The sequence below is a fragment of the Protopterus annectens genome, chromosome 2.part1 (genome assembly GCF_019279795.1).
Source record: "Protopterus annectens isolate FY-2018-M chromosome 2.part1, PAN1.0, whole genome shotgun sequence".
NCBI lineage: Eukaryota > Metazoa > Chordata > Ceratodontiformes > Protopteridae > Protopterus > Protopterus annectens.
In genome coordinates, this window is record NC_056729.1 from 783,427,174 (window position 1) to 783,446,221 (window position 19,048).

General features: G+C 42.4%; 1 protein-coding gene across 1 annotated transcript in view; it reads right to left on the reverse strand.

The window, feature by feature from the left end:
- PPAT (phosphoribosyl pyrophosphate amidotransferase) overlaps nt 1–19,048 on the reverse strand; it is a gene marked incomplete in the record, with an annotated part of 1,466,229 nt that overhangs the window by 722,358 nt on the left and 724,823 nt on the right. The window contains 1 exon segment of the mRNA XM_044062494.1: nt 10,334–10,446. Coding sequence (XP_043918429.1) covers nt 10,334–10,446 — 113 coding nt within the window.

Sequence of the window (19,048 nt, forward strand, 5' to 3'; positions counted from 1 at the left end):
TTTTCTCTTTTGCATAAATACTGCACCATAATAAATCTCTTACTTTCCCATGTCCATACTTCTTCAGACATCTCCTTTTCCTCCAGTTTCTCCATACTTGGGGGACTCATTATTCCATCATGCTGTGATATAACCTGTGTTAGGCTTTCTACACTAAATCCTTCACTCTGCAGGTATTCCATACAGAGGTATTCAAGACAGCGCAAGTCCGGTCTGGTATCCCACCTGTGACCCAGAGGATAACAGGACTAACAAAAACAGAGTATAGTCCAGATGAAATCACTTTAGCCAGCAGATCTATGAGACTCTATGATACCCTCCCTGTGGAAGGAATAAATATGCCTTGTTGAAGTTTCAACTGAATAAACTACTTGAAACTTCAACAAGGCTTCTTTTTTCCTCCCACAGGGAGGGCATAAGAGAGTCTCCCAGATCTGCTAGCTAAGTGATTTTTATCTAACTGATCCTTTGTACTCTGCTGATTTTGTGGATTAGGGGAAAAATGTGGGAAGATTTATGGCCAGATTGAGGGACAGTTCATTTACTACTTTTGGTATGAAGGAGGGGCTGCCCTTTAAAGACACACTGTTCTGATAAAAAATAAGGAAGGGAAGAGCTGTCATAAGGACCTGTATTTTGGACCCTAATCTGACATAGGTGAGCGATACCAGAAGATGAGTTTTCCAAGTGCAGAATTTGAGAGAAGCAGAATCTTGCTGGCTCAAAAGGAAAATTTCTAGCATAAAGCTGTATTCCCAAGCAGGAAGGAAAGCTTTCTTTGGAGGTTCAGGTGGAGTACACCCTTTAAAACCATCTTCACTCTAGTCTGGTCAGAAGTGATGTTTAGACTGACACCATATGGTAAATCTTTCCATTTTGCTGAGTACGATTTTCTTATATCAGGTTTTCTTGCCTCCAGGAGAACTCTAAGTATGCTCTCAAAAAAACTGCTGTCTAAAAGAGATCACAATCCTATCATCCACACTGTCAGGCTGAGGGATGACAAGTTGATATAAAGTAGTCAGCTCTTCTGAATGTGAGCATGTCCACTGTGGAGGGAAGCATTTGGTGATGGCCCTTGGCTAGGTGGAAGAGAAAGAGAACCAGTCCTGCCTTGGCTAATAAGGAGTCACAGTAGAACTTTTGGACATTCTTTTGGGATCTTTAGTAAGAACTGGTAAAACCTATAGCAGCCAAAGTGCAGGCCCAAACTCATAAAGTACAGTTTTGTACCTACCATAAATGTAGATGTTCGAAGATCCACATTGCTGCAGTCCTAACACTTGGGTAGTCTGCTGTCCCTCGGTCGGCCCGAATATCAGAGTATAAGGCTGACGTCGGTCAAGGCGCATTTGACTGACATCAGAACGTCAGGGTACAAATGCGCATGACCGACGTCATATCCTCAGTCTTTTCTTGCCCCAGATGTCAGAAGACCCTAAAAATAAAGGTCAAAACCCATAGACAACAACTAAATAACCAACCAGCCTTAACACCAAAAATATGTACAATATATACAATATATACAATATACACAATATACCTCAGATGGATATCCCAACCCACACAACCACCTCAAACTACAGAGGGGAAGGAGGGAGGGTAAATTGGACTGCAGCAATGTGGATCTTCGAACATTTACATTTATGGTAGGTACAAAACTGTACTATGTTCTTCATCTCACATTGCTGCAGTCCTAACACTTGGGTAGAATCCCAAAGCAGAGGTAAGGGAGGATGGCTAAACTATAAAGAAGCAGGAGCTGCCAAAATGCCCTGCAACACAGCAGTGGCAAAACCAGCCCTGGATTTAGAGTATAGTGGAAGGTGATAATGCCTAGAGAAGGTATGCACTGAACTCCAAGTGGCTGCCTCCAGAATATCCTTAGTTGCCACCCCCCTCAAAAAAGCTGTTGAAGTGGCAGTAGCCCTAGTGGAATGAGGCCTAATCCCAGCTGGAATCTCTTTGCCATGATGGGAATAGCAGAAAGCAATGCAAAATCCAATCCACTTAGAAATAGTTTGTTTTGACACAGGCTTGCCCTGAGAGCACAAAGCAAAAGAAACTAATAACTGCTGAGATTGTCTGAACCCTTTAGTTCTGTCCAAATAATATCGCAACTGCCTGTGTACATCTAAAGTGTGCAAAATCTTTTCCCCTTTATTTTGGGGATTTGCATAGAAAGTAGGCAAATGAATAGTTTGGTTTAAAGCCACACTAGAAACCACTTTAGGCATAAAGGAAGGATTAGTACGTAAAGATACCCTATCCTTATGGAAAATTAAGAAAAAAACAAAATATTCCCCAACGGGGTACTTAACCAACTCTGACTTCGGTCTGAAACTCCGAATTCGAAAAATTTCAGAACGCCCAACGGCACTTGCAACACTGCTTCTGCATCGGACCATGCGGCAAAAAAGACTGAGGATATGACGTCGGTCATGCGCATTTGTACCCTGACGTTCTGATGTCAGTCAAATGCGCCTTGACCGACGTCAGCCTTATACTCTGATATTCGGGCCGACCGAGGGACAGCGGACTACCCAAGTGTTAGGACTGCAGCAATGTGAGATGAAGAACATCCAATAAAATACTGTACAATCCCTTAAAATGGTATATAAAAACTCATACTAAAAAAATTGAAAAAAATCATTCTGTGACATGACATACTCCATTTACAGCAAAATTAGATAAATCAACTTAATTTCTTACATTCCATGTAAAAATCTTAAAAGGAAAAAACGGACTTAAAAAACTTTACATCAACAATATCTGTTACTCCATATTTATAAATAATATTAAAAAATATATAATTAAATCTGTTTCTAATGAATTTCTTATAATTCAGTAGCATGCATGTGTAGAACTGGACTTATTAAAATATGTTCGTTTAACCCAAGCGGTGTGCTGGCATTTACCTTAAATTGCCATAAGAATTCTTTGCACTCCAATTTATTCTTCCAAAAACCAGCCCCTGGAGTTTGGAACAACTATTTCTAAAATAGAAAGAAATTTCATACATCCTTTACACACAACCGAATGTTTACAAAGTGCCCTATTGGCATACTTTCCTTTTTTTGTAAAAATGTTCGGAAATTATTTTACAAAACATAAAGTAATGCCTTTTGGCTTTTCCCAGTTAGGGGTCACCACAACAGAACTCTGGTCCACTCATGATTGGCAGTGGATTTTTACGGTGCCAAGTTGCCAGCCCGACGCCCAACCTTCAAAGAAGGCACACCCATTCACGCATGCACCTACCTGCATGTCTTTATACATCACTCGACCACGGGGATGACATGCCGACTTCACACAGAAGGCACTCCCGCCGAGAATCGAGTGGGAGAACATCCTTTTAGTTTTTCCCACATAATAACATGAACAAGTGTTACATATGGCCAACTTTGTGGAAAATTACCCTTCCATCTGTGTTCTTCAAATGCAATTCATAACCTGTACAAATAAAAGGGCATTGTTTGCAACGCCCACATTTTGTGTACCTTTCATTTGATCAGGACCCTTCTCTGTTCACATCTGCTTTCTCCCCAACAAATTTTTATTACCTGCAATCTTGAAAACAAAATGGGGGTTTTCACCCACAATTTCTGAAACCATGCAGTTTGCCTTAAAAATGTTCCAATTTTTAGTAATGATATTCTTAAAAATTGACTCCCTGAAATGTACAAGGGCCCTGTCAAAATTTCCTACATTTTCTATCATGTCCCTAGGTGCATCACTAATTGGTGGAAAATCAATGTCCCCTTTTTTAATTTCATTACTAATATCAAGGACCAGCTTTTTGTGATATCCTCTTGTGAAGGCCGCTAGCCCAACTAGCTGGAAATTTGTAAATAATTCTATGTCATTTGTGAATAGCAGTATGATTTGTATGTTTGTCCTACAAATGTAAGAAAACTGTATATTATGTGCTGAGCTTCAAGAAATGTAACCACAGTGTGCCCTACTGGAAAAGAACAGAGTTAACTTGCAAGCGCTAAGAAAATAAGTGGATTGTTTATCGCAGCTAGGAGACAGAATGTCTGCACCTAGAAATTCTTTCTATTGTCTAGAAACAGAAATAATTACAGGTTTCAAAGGTAAAAGTGTGTAACTGTTTTACGACTTCCAGTTCCCGGCAAGTTTCTGAGAGATAAGTAATTTTGACAGAGGTGACAAAGAATGATGTAATCTGAGATAACCCAGCAGAAATGATTGACAGTAACTTAAGAACTATCTCAGAGAGTAAGTCTGTGCATTTTGTATTTGTCTTTGGATCTGACAACAACCTCTCATCAGCACTTGTCAGGCTCTGTAAGTAAGACTTAAATTACAGTGATTTCTCTTAGAGATGGATAAGAACTTAGTAAGATTAGTTTAGATGTTTTCTGTATTTATGTGAGACTGTCCTGCAATGTTGTTTTGAAGTATTTCCTGTGATTCTGAACTCTCTTGCCGCTGTATTGAGTTATTTATTATTGTCTTTTTCTTTTATTATTAAATATATTTAAATCTTTTAATTGTGGCTGGTTTGTTTAGAGATATTTAAGTTCTTAGGATACTTGCATATGTATTTGGTGACATTGTACAGGCCACTCTTAAAAGCTTTGGCTTTGGTCACACTTACCATTTGGATAATAGTAACATTACACAGTAGAATTGGTCACCCTTTGAGAAGGGCCTTATAGTAACTAATAAGACTGGTTTGTGGCAGCTGGTACTACCTTATAGTCTGGGCAGAAGGGGGCATAGCTAGTAAACCTGTTCCAGCCTTCCCCAGGAGTGTCTGTGTGTTGAAAGGAAATCAAATCTCAAAAGTGTGTGTGTGTGTGTGTGTGTGTGTGTGTGTGTGTGTGTGTGTGTGTGTGTGTGTATCAGCTACTTGGGCAGGGACACGATGCACTGGCTAGACAAAGAGGGTGCTGGAGGTTTTGGCTTGATGACTCGGTTGAGATCTTAACCGTATAGCTGTGCCAGTGGGGAGTCTTATTGAAGATCTGGAGAGACAGGGAGAAACTAGCCCCAGACTGACTGTGACCTATGTGTGCTCTTTAGGGAAATTGTAATTTACTGTGTGTGTACTTGTCATCCTCCCAATCTGCAAGTCCCCCACTGGTGTTAGTGGTGAGGATTGAGACGCTTGATTACTGGGCCAGTGCAGGGGCATAACACCTCTAACTAAAAACGTTTGTAATAGCTTGTCATTCTCAATGTTAAAAAACTGGTCATCCTAAACAAATTGCATTAAACTAATAAACTGTCCTTTTGTATGCCCTTCTTCAGCTTGCAACAGTGAAAACTAAAAATGTAAATAACTATTACTAAAACCGGGCTTACAACAGATGTTAGATAAAAATTTAGAAGCATTTCTTAAATTAAAATTTTGACAAAAAACACTATACACAGCAAATCAGTGCTTATGATTCACAGTGTATGGTATTTTTTCTTTTCTCAACTGGCTGTGCAGCTGTGGAGTTACTACATATAAGTAAGTGGGGTGTGGGGGTCTTTGCCCCCCGCAAAAACACTATTCTATGTTGTATTTTCTTATGTTTAATGTTTTCAATGATTTGTAATTCAGTGAAATGGACTTTAAGTCAAACTACCAGTTATGATGAAGTCCTGCATGTTTAAAAGGACGAAAGAGTTGAAATGTTATTTTTGATTCATGTGTGGATTAAATAAAATCATTGGGTTTGAATTTGGTGTTTCTTGACTTCTTGGGTTCAGTCCTGGATTTTGCAGTATTTAACTGATCTTTAGTAAGACCTTGGGAGGTAGAGGAAGTGAAGAGAAGGCATATAGGAATCTCCCTTTCCAAGGAAAGACATTGCATCCATTTTCAAGCTTGAAACAGAGTATAAAGGATTAGTCCAAATAAAATCACTTTAGCTCTAGGAGATTTCTCTCTCTCTGATGCCCTCTCTGTTGGAGGAATAAAGACGCCTTATTGAAGTTTCAAGTAGTTTATTCAGTTAAGTAGGTAAACAGACAAGTGCTCTTATTTTAATACATTACATTCAACAGGCCAGTTATTTAAAACCAATGAAAGACAATGATGGCGGGGTCACCGAGCTGATTGGAGGAAAATCTGGCAGATGGAAAAACAAGGAGCCAATCCCAAAGTTTAGAAGTTATTCACTTATTTGAGTATTCCTGAAATACCCATGAGGCTTTACAAGCTCAGCAGCCTGTGGGACCTCATTCTTAGTTGAAAGGTTTTTATTTTTAACAAAAAATGACAACACACCATGAGCTGCCACTGCAGAACTATATTTAAGAAAACACATTCACCTGAGCTTCATTTCCAAACTTGTGAAGGTCCTGGTGCAAAAGTTGCTGGTTGTGGATGGAGGCAAAAAGATTTATCTTTTTTGCACCTCCCATTTGAGGACTATGCCTAGGAAGATCTCACTGTATACTATCCAGTCATAGGGATCTTCTCTTGATCTGCTTAGAAAGTCTGCCAGGATATTGTTCTGTGAAGGAATGTAAACCAGCTGGTGGGAAAGGTTTGCTTTTGTGACCTGAATTCATGCCAAAATATCCAGTCTGCACAGTTGGTAAGATCTCTTTTCACCTGCGTGTTTATGTACCCACATGACCACTGTGTTGTCTGTGAATACTCTTAATGGACCTGTTTTTCAAGAATGGTAGAAAATCTGCAGGGCATGTATAAGTGCCCTCTTCTCCTTCAGACTGATGTGTTCTGATCTTAGATTTCCAGGCCACTGCCCCTGAACTTTCAGGTTGCCCACCCATGCTCCCCATGAATCATCTGACGCATCTGTGTGCAGCTCCTGTTGTGGTGCCTATGGTTTGAAGGGAAGACCTGAGTTGAGTTTCATCTTTGACATTCACCACAGTATTTCCTTCTTTAGGAAAGGACGGAGAGGAACTTGCATATCCAGGGGGTTAGAATGTTGGGACCAGGTGAATTTCAGGTACCACTGGATCTTCCTTATATGGAGTCTGGCAAAGGGGACCATGGGGATGGTTGCTGCCATGAATCCCAGTGCTCTGAGGATCTCTCTTGTGGTAAAGGAATAAAGAAGGAGGAAAGAAAATAAGTAACTGGTTAGGCTCTGCACTCTGTCTGATAGCAGGAATGCTTGCATAAGCCTGGTGTCTAGTCTGCATTCCTAGAAAATTAGATCTTGGGTTGGCTTCATTGCTGATTTTTTTCAGGTTGATCATGGAACCCAAGGCCTGAAGTAGAGCACTGGTGAACTTTAGATGAGTCAAGACTACCCGTTGAGAAGGAATATGTATTAACAGATCGTCCAAATAGGGAAATATCTATTCCCACAGTTCTGCAGAAAGCTGTCAGTGGGACAAGGAACTTTGTGAAGACTCTTGGGGTTGTAAGAAGCCCAAAAGGCAAAGCAAAGAACTGAAAGTGCTATGACCCAGTAGAAAAACTCAAATTTCCGGTAGGCAGGATGAACAGGGATGTGGAGATGGGCATCCTTCAGGTACAAACTCAACAGCAAGGCTTGAGAAAGGATGAATGGGAGAAAAGTTTGCAAGGACAACATCTTGAAAGAACAAAACAGAAGGATGGTGTTGGTGGGGGGATCCAAAATTGATCTCCATTCTCTTGGTACAAGGAATAGTCTGGAATAGAACCATTTTTTGTTTTTCAAATATTGTGTGAAAACTGGTTAAATTGTGCTCTGCTCTAGCAGTGTTTGAATGATTGGGTGGACCACATGTATCTGTTTTTTGGTAAAGGAGGGATGCCAATGAAAGGAGAAACTTATTTCCAGATCATTATGTTCCAGGTCATTATGTATACATTCTGGATAACTTGAGAGCACCCATTTGTCTAAAGTGAGGAGAAGCCCGTTTTTAAGGGATGAGACCAGTCTTTTAAACAGGGCAAGGGGTGGATTGGGGGGTGGAAAGTTGGACAGAAGGTGGTAAGGCAGACTTGTCTGGTTAAAGAGGCCTCCCAGACCAACAGCGTATATCCAAGAATCTTTTCCTAAGCATTTTCTTGGCCTTATGAGAAGAGGGTTGGGAGGGTGGCCTAATGGTTAAGGGGTTTGCCTTACAAACACAAAGTGCAGGGTTTGAGACTCACAAGGGATAATTGGCTAGGCTTAAAATGGCTCTCAAGGGCAGTTAGCCTAGTACTAATCTATGAACCTATGAACATGAGTTTCTTGTGAGTGAAGGAATTCAGTTTTGTAAGGTATTTCCTCTAGTATCTAGGTAAAGTAGCAGCAAAGATCTGTCTATAGTCCTTCATAATTTTACCTTGTTCTTACAACTGTATGAAAAGACTGGCAACATCTGGACCAGAAAAAGATCATTGCTTAAGGGAGAGTGAGTTTAATTGTAATATATTCTGGAAGGGGTTGAGAACATAAGCATAGGTAAATCCTGAACACAGAACCTGTAGAAGCTGCGTTGGAAGAAACCTCCACTGCATCATATCTGCATTAATGCTGTGCCTAGCTACTTGTAAAGTCTGAGCAACTAAGGATAAGGCCTTTTGTTTAATGGTAGATTCCTCAGGGGAGCACTGAGTTTTATTCAAATTGCTGAGGAGTGACATTAAATATTTAGTCATCTGAGTCTGATAATTCAGAGCTCTAAATGCCACAGTGGAGGACATATAAATATTTTTCCACAGCTTGTCCACTGCCCTGCTGTCTTTATCTGAAGATAGAGCACTGTCAGCAGGCAGCAGTTTAGAGATCTTACCTGATGACATGGAAAACAAAGAGCTGTCTGCCACAGGGTTTTTGTACAGACATTTTCAGTCCTCGAGGACTTTGAAAAAACAGTCACGCCTTTAAGAAGCATGTGGCTGGGAGTCTGGCGTGGTAGAAGTAAATGCAAGAGCATCCAGAAAAGCCTCCAGTACAGGGGGGGGGCAGTAGCAGGTGTACCTAATTCCAAAAGTTTACTGCATCTCTTTTAAACTTCAGAAAACTGTTTAGATTTCCAGTCAAACTGCCTCATCATATTAACAATATTTTCCCTACATGAAGCTTCTTTAACATGAGTCAGTAGAAAGGGAATCATCATCAGATGTCACCTGACCTGGCAAGTGGATTTAGAATGAATAGGCTAATGAGAGCTCAGAGTCTGATTCATCCTCCTCATCCTCAGAAGTGTCTGTTTCTTTGGGGAGTGGCGGGAGAAACTGTACTAGTAAGAGGTCCTGAAAAGGATGGTGGCCTGAGTGATATTATGACCTTAAACTGGCCCTGTGAAAAATCCATCTACCCCTTTTCTTTGGGCATCTGGAGGGAAAGAACATTTTTAGTTTTTTGTTTCTTTTTTCTCTGTGCAATATCTCCTTTGGCTAAACTTGGAGGCTCCAACCCCTGATGGACTTCAGAGACCCAGCCATTTCCTCTCACACAAAAATCTATGGTATGCCTTTGGGTCCTTCGGAAATTAAGTGTGGTTCAACCCTTCTCACAATTATCTGTAGCTTCATTCATTTTGTATGTGTGAACCTCAGAAGGTATACTGGCCTGTGGCAAGGTCTCAACAGTGGAAGTCTGGGCAGGTGTTGGGCATAGCATAGGTTTCAAGACCTCTGTGGGTACAAGCAGAGTCAGACCAGGCAGTTGCGCTATCAGGCCTAGGCCTCAAATTATTTCTTCTGAAATGGAGGAAAGAGACGTCAGGGGTGGAAGGTTCTGCCATCTTAGTACCTGAAGCGCCTCGCTGAAGCAGTGTTTCCAAGTAGGAATTAACAGCCAAAGTCTAGTTCAGAGAGGCTTTGGAACAAAGGACTGATGGGCCATAGAATTTTTGTAATTATGCTCTGCACCTAAACCGAAAAGAAACTAGAGGAGAAGATCCTTGTAGGGAATCTGCCTATCACAATCACATTTTCCTCTCCTAGCCTACATTTAACAGAGCAACAAACAGCAATACAACTGAGAAAATATAGGAAGGTCCACTAACAGGGTGCTTATCTGAAACTGTGAAGGCCAAGGGTACTAATGACCATATATAGAACAGAAAGACTGGTGCAAAACCTAGGTTTGGACCAACAGTGAGATAGTCAGAGTTTACACTTGTACGTCTGCTTATGTACCCTTACATCTACGGGCTTAGGTCATAAATTGGATGTATGGCTCTACAGAAGGTTTTCCTAGGCATTTTCTTGGCCTTATGAGAAGACCTGGGTTCCCTGGATGGCCAGACATCCAGATTATTTAGTGAGATATCTATATGGAATACTGCAACAGTGATCTATGGAAGGCCATCTTCTAAAGTCTTATCTTCAGTTGTCATACTGTCTACCATGAATACACTAGAATTTTTATGTACAGCTGCTGATTTTAAGAGATATACTAAATCGTACCTAGCTACCCAGTCTGGAGAATCATCTTCTTCCAAGGGAGGAGTAAAAGCCAGCATTTGTGTAATAACTTCACTGTCAGAGCCAGTTGAGAGTCCAACACCATGGCGCATGACCTAAAGGAAACAGATAAGGGGTAACAAACATAAAGCTGTCTTTTTCCCTTAGATTTACAAGCATTTAATAAATACAACTCATTGACTATTTGCTTAAAGTAATGTTAGACTGTAGAAAAAAAGTGCTACAAGAAAAAAAACATAACTATTTTCCAGCACTCTATGCGCAACTCTCTGCACAGACTGTCTTGAAAATTGAAAAAAAATGCATTTCAAAGTGAAAGTAATCTTGATAATGGATACTGGCATTATTAGAAGTCATCTTCTGATTGAGGATATTCGATACTGCATCTACACTACCAACAATGCATAAATGCCGTGCAGAATATACCACTGGGTGAATTATTTATCCCAAAGTGTAGTTTTGCAAGAAAGAAGTATTACAACCATCAAAACTTACAAAACATGGAGATTCATACCTTAACTGTGTCAGTACAAATCTTCCAGCAGTAAACATGAATCATTCATTCATCAAGCTTATTCTGGCTTGTGATCTGCTACGCCCAACAGTGTCAAACCGGGTGATCTGGCCATTTCAAAATTCACAAAAGCTCATGCCAGTTATTCTAGCAAGGAACTTCATTTTTGCTTGTTGAATGAATTCATTATACAGACATCGCAGAATAAATGTGGGCCATGGTGGATGGAAGTTTGTTAAACTAAAAAAGGCTAAACAGAAAAACAATGTGGGACTTCCAAGATGGCTTCACACTGAGTAACAGCTTAATTTCAGCTCTCCCAGTGTGAAAAAAGAAACTAAAAATAAGAGCTAGTAATTCTGCCAGCTTGATACTGTTATGACTGTGTCATAGTCCATGCTGGTGTGAATGACTTGAGATGTACCTCTCTGGACTACATGAAGAGAGACATGATTGAGCTGACTGAATGTATGCAGTGGTGGCTGGTGGCTTCAAATTAAAGGGGGGGCTGAAGGAAACAGCTGAATGGGTGGGGCCAATGGGAAGGGTGTGGCCAATGAGAAAGGGGTGGAGCTATGCTCAAAACCACAACAACTGGAACTTTAATTAAATACTCTGCCCTGGGTGCCAAACCGTCATTACGAGAGTCCAACCAAGACAAAATGAAGTGTAGAAGAAAAAAATATTTCAATGCATTGGCTACATGACAACTTACTTAATATCTAGATGGAAACACAAAGGTTGTGAGGCATGAAAAAATAAATTACTTTTTAAATACATTACTGGAATACCAGTCAAAATCAAGTATAAAAAAACAAGCATCCCTCAACTCAAGCTACTTCTCCTTGCACTGCAGTTCTAATTATAATTTATATTCAGCTTTATAAAATTACCAAGTAACATGCTGAAAATTAGCAATCTCTGTGATACCCCCACTTGTAAAAATGTTTCTTATCCAAAAAAGACCTGCTGCCTGACAACAACAAATATCTACTTGTTTTATGGAGAAGACATGATCAAATTAAAAAATGAACAGCAAACAAGAAACAAGCTCAAGATAAATTGCTTAAAAGATTATTGCACAAGTTATGGACCACACATGATAGACTGGCATTCTGTTTAGTTTACGGGTAAAGCCTGCAAAGATGACTGCAAGTCTCCAACAAAAATAATAAGCTTCTGAAAATACTATAATCCTGTCCTTTATTACAAATACTGTCATATGCATTTCGATACCCAAGGCTTGTACGTTATCTAGTTATGTAAATAATCTCTGCATGGCAATAACGAAAAGGCTTTCAATGTTGGTAATTCTTTAACAGTATGCTTATTAAAGCTTACTTGCATCTTACAATCTCCGACAAGCTTACCTGATGGTCATTAAAGCATTGCTACTTAATCACACAGCAACAGGGCACTGCGACAGCATGCATTTTCTGAATAAGAAGAAGCATAAATCAACAGTATAAAAATATGACAGAAAACCAGAACATTCTGCAAAATCAAGGACAGATGAAAAGCCACGGTCATACATGTGGTCTACCTTGGATGGGGGAATACTCTGCGCACTTAACTGCATAACTGCTCCTTGCCTTGCTTGGACACATCCAGAGCCACTACAGTGGGGAGTGGGGTGCAACAAATATGTCACAATTTGAAATGTCTCTGGCTGATGGTGATGGCTCTGACACTCGCACCTCTCAACCTCAGAGTAAGAAATCTGGATAAGGCCATAGAAGTGGGACACAGGTCCAAAAATAAGGACAATTTTTAAATATTGCTCTTATAAACTTAGAAAGATAGATGGAGCTGATCTCTCATAAGGCGTGGGGAGTCTCCGGAGGCCATGAAACCTGTCCCTCGGAAGCCAAATAAGTTAATCTCTGCCCCAGTGGACAAAGCCTTTTTGACTAAGGGAGTGCCTGTTGATGCCATGGTAGTGGCTGCAGCCACCAAAAAGAAAACGTCTGAGACGTCCTCATCTATCCATCCTCCTAACAGAGATTCTAGGATCATGGACAGATATGGGAAACGCATGTTTAGTTCAGCAACCTTTTCCCTTTGATCATTGAACTATTTAACCCATTTTACAAGACTACAAAGAGATCTCCTGAAAGAGCTAGGAGATACTCTCCAGGGTACGGTAGCTGCAGGGGTAGCCGACAAAGTTAACACACAGCTCGCTACCCTAAACTCAATTGTGAACTCGTCCATGCACCTCATATCTTATGCAGCTGATGGTTCGAGTAGAGCCGCTAGTTCAGACATTGCTCTGCATAGACAAGCCTGGATGCATCTCTGTTCCTTTGCGGAGCCTTTCAAGTCTTCCTTTATCAACCCCCCATTTGATGGCTCATCCCTGTTTGGGCCCAAGGTAAAGGAAACTCTAACCAGGTGTGAGCATGAAGGCAAGACTCCGTCTGCCATCGGAGTCCATATTTATACCTCTACTCGGCCTTATCCCAAGGGTCCTAAGGGTGGAAAAATGTGGTTCCGAAAAGCACAGGGAGCCTTTCAGGACACACATGGAGAAACCCCCTTTAGAGGCAGAGGAGGGGGTTATAATGAAAGACGGGGTCCACAACAGCAGGATGACAGAGGCCAGTTCTTGGGTCAGCCCTGCCAGCGCTCCTGAAAGGAGACTCGGCTGTCCGGCTCTGGAGGCAGTCGGGGGTCGCTTATCTTTGTACCCAGAAGCCTGGCTAAGCATAACATCCGATACCTGGGTACAAAGCATCATTTCCAGAGGGTATTTCATACCGTTCTCTTCCCATCCCACTCCTGTAAACAGAATCCCGGATGTTCCACCCAGTCTCAGGGAACAAGCAACCATAGAGGTCCTCAAGTTCCTAAAAAAAAAAAAAAAAAAAAAAAAAAAAAAAAAAAAAGAGTCATCCAGCCAGTCCCAGCAGACCAGGTTGGATTCGGAACTCACTCAAGATTCTTTTTGGTTTCAAAGAAAACAGGGACTGGACACCTATCTTGGACCTCAGCAGACTCAACCAATTTGTAAAAAAAGAGAAGTTCCGAATGGTCATGCTTCAGGCTATTCTTCCCTTTCTAGGGAAAGGCAAATGGATGTGTTCCATCGATCTCAAGGACATGTACTACCACATAAAGATAGACAGACGCTCCAGACATCACCTGCGTTTCCGGCTGGGAGCCAATCACTACCAGTTTCGAGCCCTGCCCTTTGGTCTCACTACAGCCCCCAGAGTGTTCACCAAATGCATGGCAGTGGTCACGGCTCACCTGAGGCATCTAGGATTCCAGGTGTTTCCATATCTAGACGACTGGCTCCTCACCGCTACCACCAGGCATCAATTGATTCAGGCAACACAATCTACTCTGACACTCTGCCACCACTTAGGTATTACAGTCAACTTCGAAAAGTCTGCCTTGTCACCATCGCAGCATACCGTCTTTATAGGAGCAGAGTTAGATACCTCAACCACCACTCTACATCTTCCAGTCGAAAGGGTCTCACTTCTTCGCCAACACGTCAACTCATTGGTGTCAAAGAACAGAGCTGCAGCCACAGAAGTCTTGAAGGTACTACGTTTGATGGCGACAGCAATTCTAGCCATTCCACTCACAAGGATGCATATGCAAATTCTTCAATAGCTCCTGTTCGCCCAATGGTCTTACCAGAAGTTACCAATGAACCATATGATTCTCATCACAAATTCCTGCAAGAGAGACCTTCGGTGGTGGTTGATGTATCTTCATGTCACAATAGGAAGACCCTTTGTGCCCCCCCCCCCAGTAGCCACTGTGACCCCGGACGCTTCCCTGATAGGGTGCGGGAAGACATTTTCAGGGAAAGACTGCCCAAGGCACATCGATGAATCAAGAGTCACATCTGCATATCAATGTTCTGGAGTTGAGAGCAGTACTTCTGGCGTTGCAGTACTTCCAGGACTCTCTTCCTCTAGGGACAATTGCAATTCAGACAGACAACATGTCAGTGGTCTGGTACTTGAACAAACAGGGCGGAACCAGGTCTTACCCCCCTTTGTCGAGAAGCCCTCAGGGTATGGCAATGGGCTGTGTCATCCCAGCATTTTTTGGGGGATATCCAATGTGATAGCGGACAAGTTGAGCAGGGCAATCCTGTTGCCTCACGAGTGGTCTCTCAACGAACATGTTGCGGACTTGATTTTCCGCAAATGGGGCCAGCCATGCTGCGACCTCTTTGCCAGTCACATCAATACCAAATGCAGAAGCTACTTCGCCCTAATACCACCTCCGGGACATCCCCTGAGAGATGCACTTGTACACGATTGGCCTCCGGGTCTCCTATATGCATTCCCACCTATTCCACTGATATCCAGGTTTTTACAGAAAGCAAAATCACTGGGAAGGACGGTTATCCTCATAGCCCACCATTGGCCTCGACAGATTTGGTTCCCTTTCCTTTACCATCATCTGCTGGAGGATCCATGGATGCTGGACCCAGTTCCAGACCTCTTGACACACCCATCAGGGGTCAGGGGGCCTCCATCCTTCATTGCAGTCTCTAAAGCTAACTGCTTGGCTGATCCACTTCCCCAAATAGCCAGGCTTCATTCACTCTCAGATGACACAAGACAAATTCTATTGTCTTCTCATAAGCCATCCACCAGAAAATGATATCGCAGTAAGTGGAAAAGGTTCTCAGTTTGGGCCGGTATACAAAAAATTTACCTTTTCCAAGCTCCTCTGTCATCCATTTTATAGTTTTTGACAATGATTTTTAAGGAGCAGCAGCTGCCACAGTTCGGGTTCAGTTAGCCACCGTATCAAATTTCCACCTTGGATTCGATGGGTTAAATGTTATCTAAGGTTTTTCTTAAAGGTGTTTTTCACATAAGACCTCCTGTCAAAATCCCTTATTCTCCCTGGAATTTGAATTTTATGCTGTCTCAAATAATTCTCCCCCCCCTTCAAACCAGCATCATCTTGTGATCTCAATTTTTTGTCCTGGAAAACTATTTTTCTGGTGGCCATTACTTCTGCCCGCAGAGTGTCAGAACTTCAAGCATTATCTATCAGACCTCCTTACATGATTTTCAATGCTGATAGAGTATCTCTCAGAAAAACTCCTCCTTTTTGCCTAAAGTCTGTTCAGAGTCCAATATCAATCAGGTCATTGAGTTGCCAGTCTTTTTCCCCCAACCATTCCAACAAATTGGAATACATGCTGCACAAACTTGACGTACATAGACAGCTCAGATTTTATCTTGATAGAACTAAGGCTATTAGAAAATCAGATCAACTCTTCGTATCCTTTTCGGAGGGCAGAAAAGGTAGACCAGTGGCTAAAATGAGAAGTTATGTACCTACCATAACTTTCCATGTTAGTTGTCTTCTCTCGCCTTCTTTCTTGCTTGATGGGTTTGGAGCCGATCCTCGGCTCCGACTCGGCACTTGCTAAGCTCGAGAGTCACTTTTACCAGCTCGAGGCAGCCCCATATCCCATGATGCAAGGCGGTAAGTACCCAGATCTCGTTTGATACCTATAGGGAGAATAACCTAGCACAAAAAACTTTCCACTGAGGAAAGAAAGCAATTAGCCTAATGGAAGGGCTGTAATGGGAACCAGGAAACTAACTGGTGCCTAAAGAAGCAATCTTCCAAACAAGGGAGATCAAGGTCTGTCCAGGCAAGGGGGTAGGAGGGAGGGTCGCAAGAAAGAAGGCAAGAGAAGACAACTAACACGGAACGTTATGGTAGGTACATAACTTCTCAATGTTAAGTTGTCAATCTCGCCTTCATTCTTGCTTGATGGGACCGCGTCCCTAGCACCTCTATCCTGGGTGGCTCAATGGAACAGACTCTTGAGAACCGTAGAACCAAAACTGGCTCTATCCCTGGAGGCCAAATCCAATTTGTAATGAGAAACAAAGGTATGAGGAGTGGCCCAAGTGGCTGCTGCACAAATAGTGTCTAAAGGGAGTCCAGCCTGAAAGGCTGTGGAAGTGGCTAAACTTCTGGTGGAATGCACTTTTGGTTTTGAGTACAGCTGTTTGCCCCTGAGTTGATAGATTTCGGAGATGGTGGAAGAAAGCCATCTAGATAAGGTCACTTTGGAAACAGGAAGGCCTTTCTTATTTACAGCATAAGAAAGAAAGAGCTGATCGGATTTCCTGAATTGTTTTGTTCTGTCCAAATAATATCTGAGTTGGCGGTGAACATCAAGATAATGTAATTTTTGTTCCAATCTGTTGGAGTAATTAGGGAAAAATACAGGGAGATCAATAGATTGGTTCAAATTAGTTTTCGAAGCCACCTTGGGCAAAAAGGATGGATTAGTTCTCAAGGATACCCTGTCCTTGTGGAAGACCAAATAAGGGGGACGAACAGAGAGAGCATGAAGTTCTGACACTCTCCTAGCCGAGGTAATAGCGACAAAGAAGAGTGTTTTCCATGAAAGAAACTTCAGTGAACATGAAACAGCTGGCTCGAAGGGAGGAAGAATTAAGGATGTCAGCACTAGATTTAGGTCCCATTGAGGAGGAGGACTCCTGACAGGAGGTTTAAGGAGGAAAATCCCTTTTAGAAAAGCTCTACAAAGCCTGTGGGACATAATGTTGTGATCTGCAAACCCGACATGAAAGTTCGAGATAGCAGCCAACTGAACTTTGACCGTGAAAGATGAAGAGCCCGAGTGAAAGATTTCCGCTAAAAAAATCCAAAACTGCATGAACAGGGGCAGTAAAGGGATCTATATTCTTTGATTTTGCCCAAAAAGAGAAGCGTTTCCACTTGCTGGTATAAATCCTTCTAGTAGAGGATTTAAGGGAAGCCACTATGATATCCCTAACCGGGTTAGAGATCATAGGAAGCCTGGCTAAGGAAGGAAGTGGAGCAACCAAGCTGTGAGGTTGAGAGAAGGAATGGACCGATGCAGGTGACCCGATTGGTGGATCAGAAGGTCTGGCACTGGGTCCAGATGCCACGGCTGCACCAAGAGGTGACGGTGGAGGAACGGAAACCAAATTTGTCGAGGCCAATAGGGGGCAATGAGAATCATTTTGGCTCTCAAAACGGTGGCTTTCTGGAGTACCTGTGGAATCAAAGGAAAGGGAGGAAAGGCATAAAGAAGTCCCTGGGGCCAATCTTGGGTAAGAGCGTCTCTGGGGGGATGGCCTGGCAGTGGGAAGAGAGAGAAGATGTCTGGGCATTTGCTGTTTTGGGGAGTAGCAAAAAGATCGCAACATGGGCCCCATTCTAGAAAAATCTCCTCCACTATGGATTGTTTGAGAGACCACTCGTGAGGCATGAGAATAGCTCTGCTCAATCTGTCCGCTAAAATGTTGGTTTTCCCAGGGATATGCGTTGCTACCAGAAACCGATGAGAGGAGATCACCCATTGCCAAAGTCTGAGAGCTTCTCGACACAAGGGGTAGGACTTGGTTCCGCCCTGCTTGTTGATATACCATACTACAGACATGTTGTCCGTGTGAACTGCAATTGTTCCCAAGGGAAGAAAGTCGTTGAGGGCTTGCAACGTTAAAAGCACTGCTCTTTATCTCTAGGACATTTATGTGCAGGTGGTATTCGAACGGTTGCCACGTCCCATGAACCATCCTTCCCTGATAATGACCCTCCCACCCGATCAGGGAGGCGTCCGTAGTGACTGTGGCTACCGGGGCCGGGGATACAAAGGGTCTGCCCTGATGAATCTGGGGAGAAGAAATCCACCAGGATAGATGGTTTTTGCAAGCTTGTGTCACCAGGATTTGATGACGCATGGGAAGCTGTTGGTAAGATCACTGGGTGAACAACATCCATTGAAGGAGACGCATGTAGAAGCGGGCCAAGGGAAGAAGAGTAATGGCCGCTGCCATGAGGCCCAACACTTTCAGGACCAGTCTGGCTTGCACCTTTTTGCTGGCAAGGATGATCCGTATGTGACTTTGGATATCTGAGATTCTTTGGTCTGTGAGGGTTGCTGACATCCAAACAGTGTCTAAATTTGCGCCTATGAAAGTAATAGACTGGCAGGGCAACAAGGAGGATTTTTTGTAGTTGATCGAAATTCCTAACTGAGTGCAGAGATTTAGGGTGTAATCCCTGGTTTGGAGAAGTTGATGCCTGGTGGTGGCTGAAAGGAGCCAGTCATCGAGATACGGAAACACCTGGAATCCTTGACGTCTCAGCTGAGCCGTGACCACTGCCATACATTTGGTGAACACTCT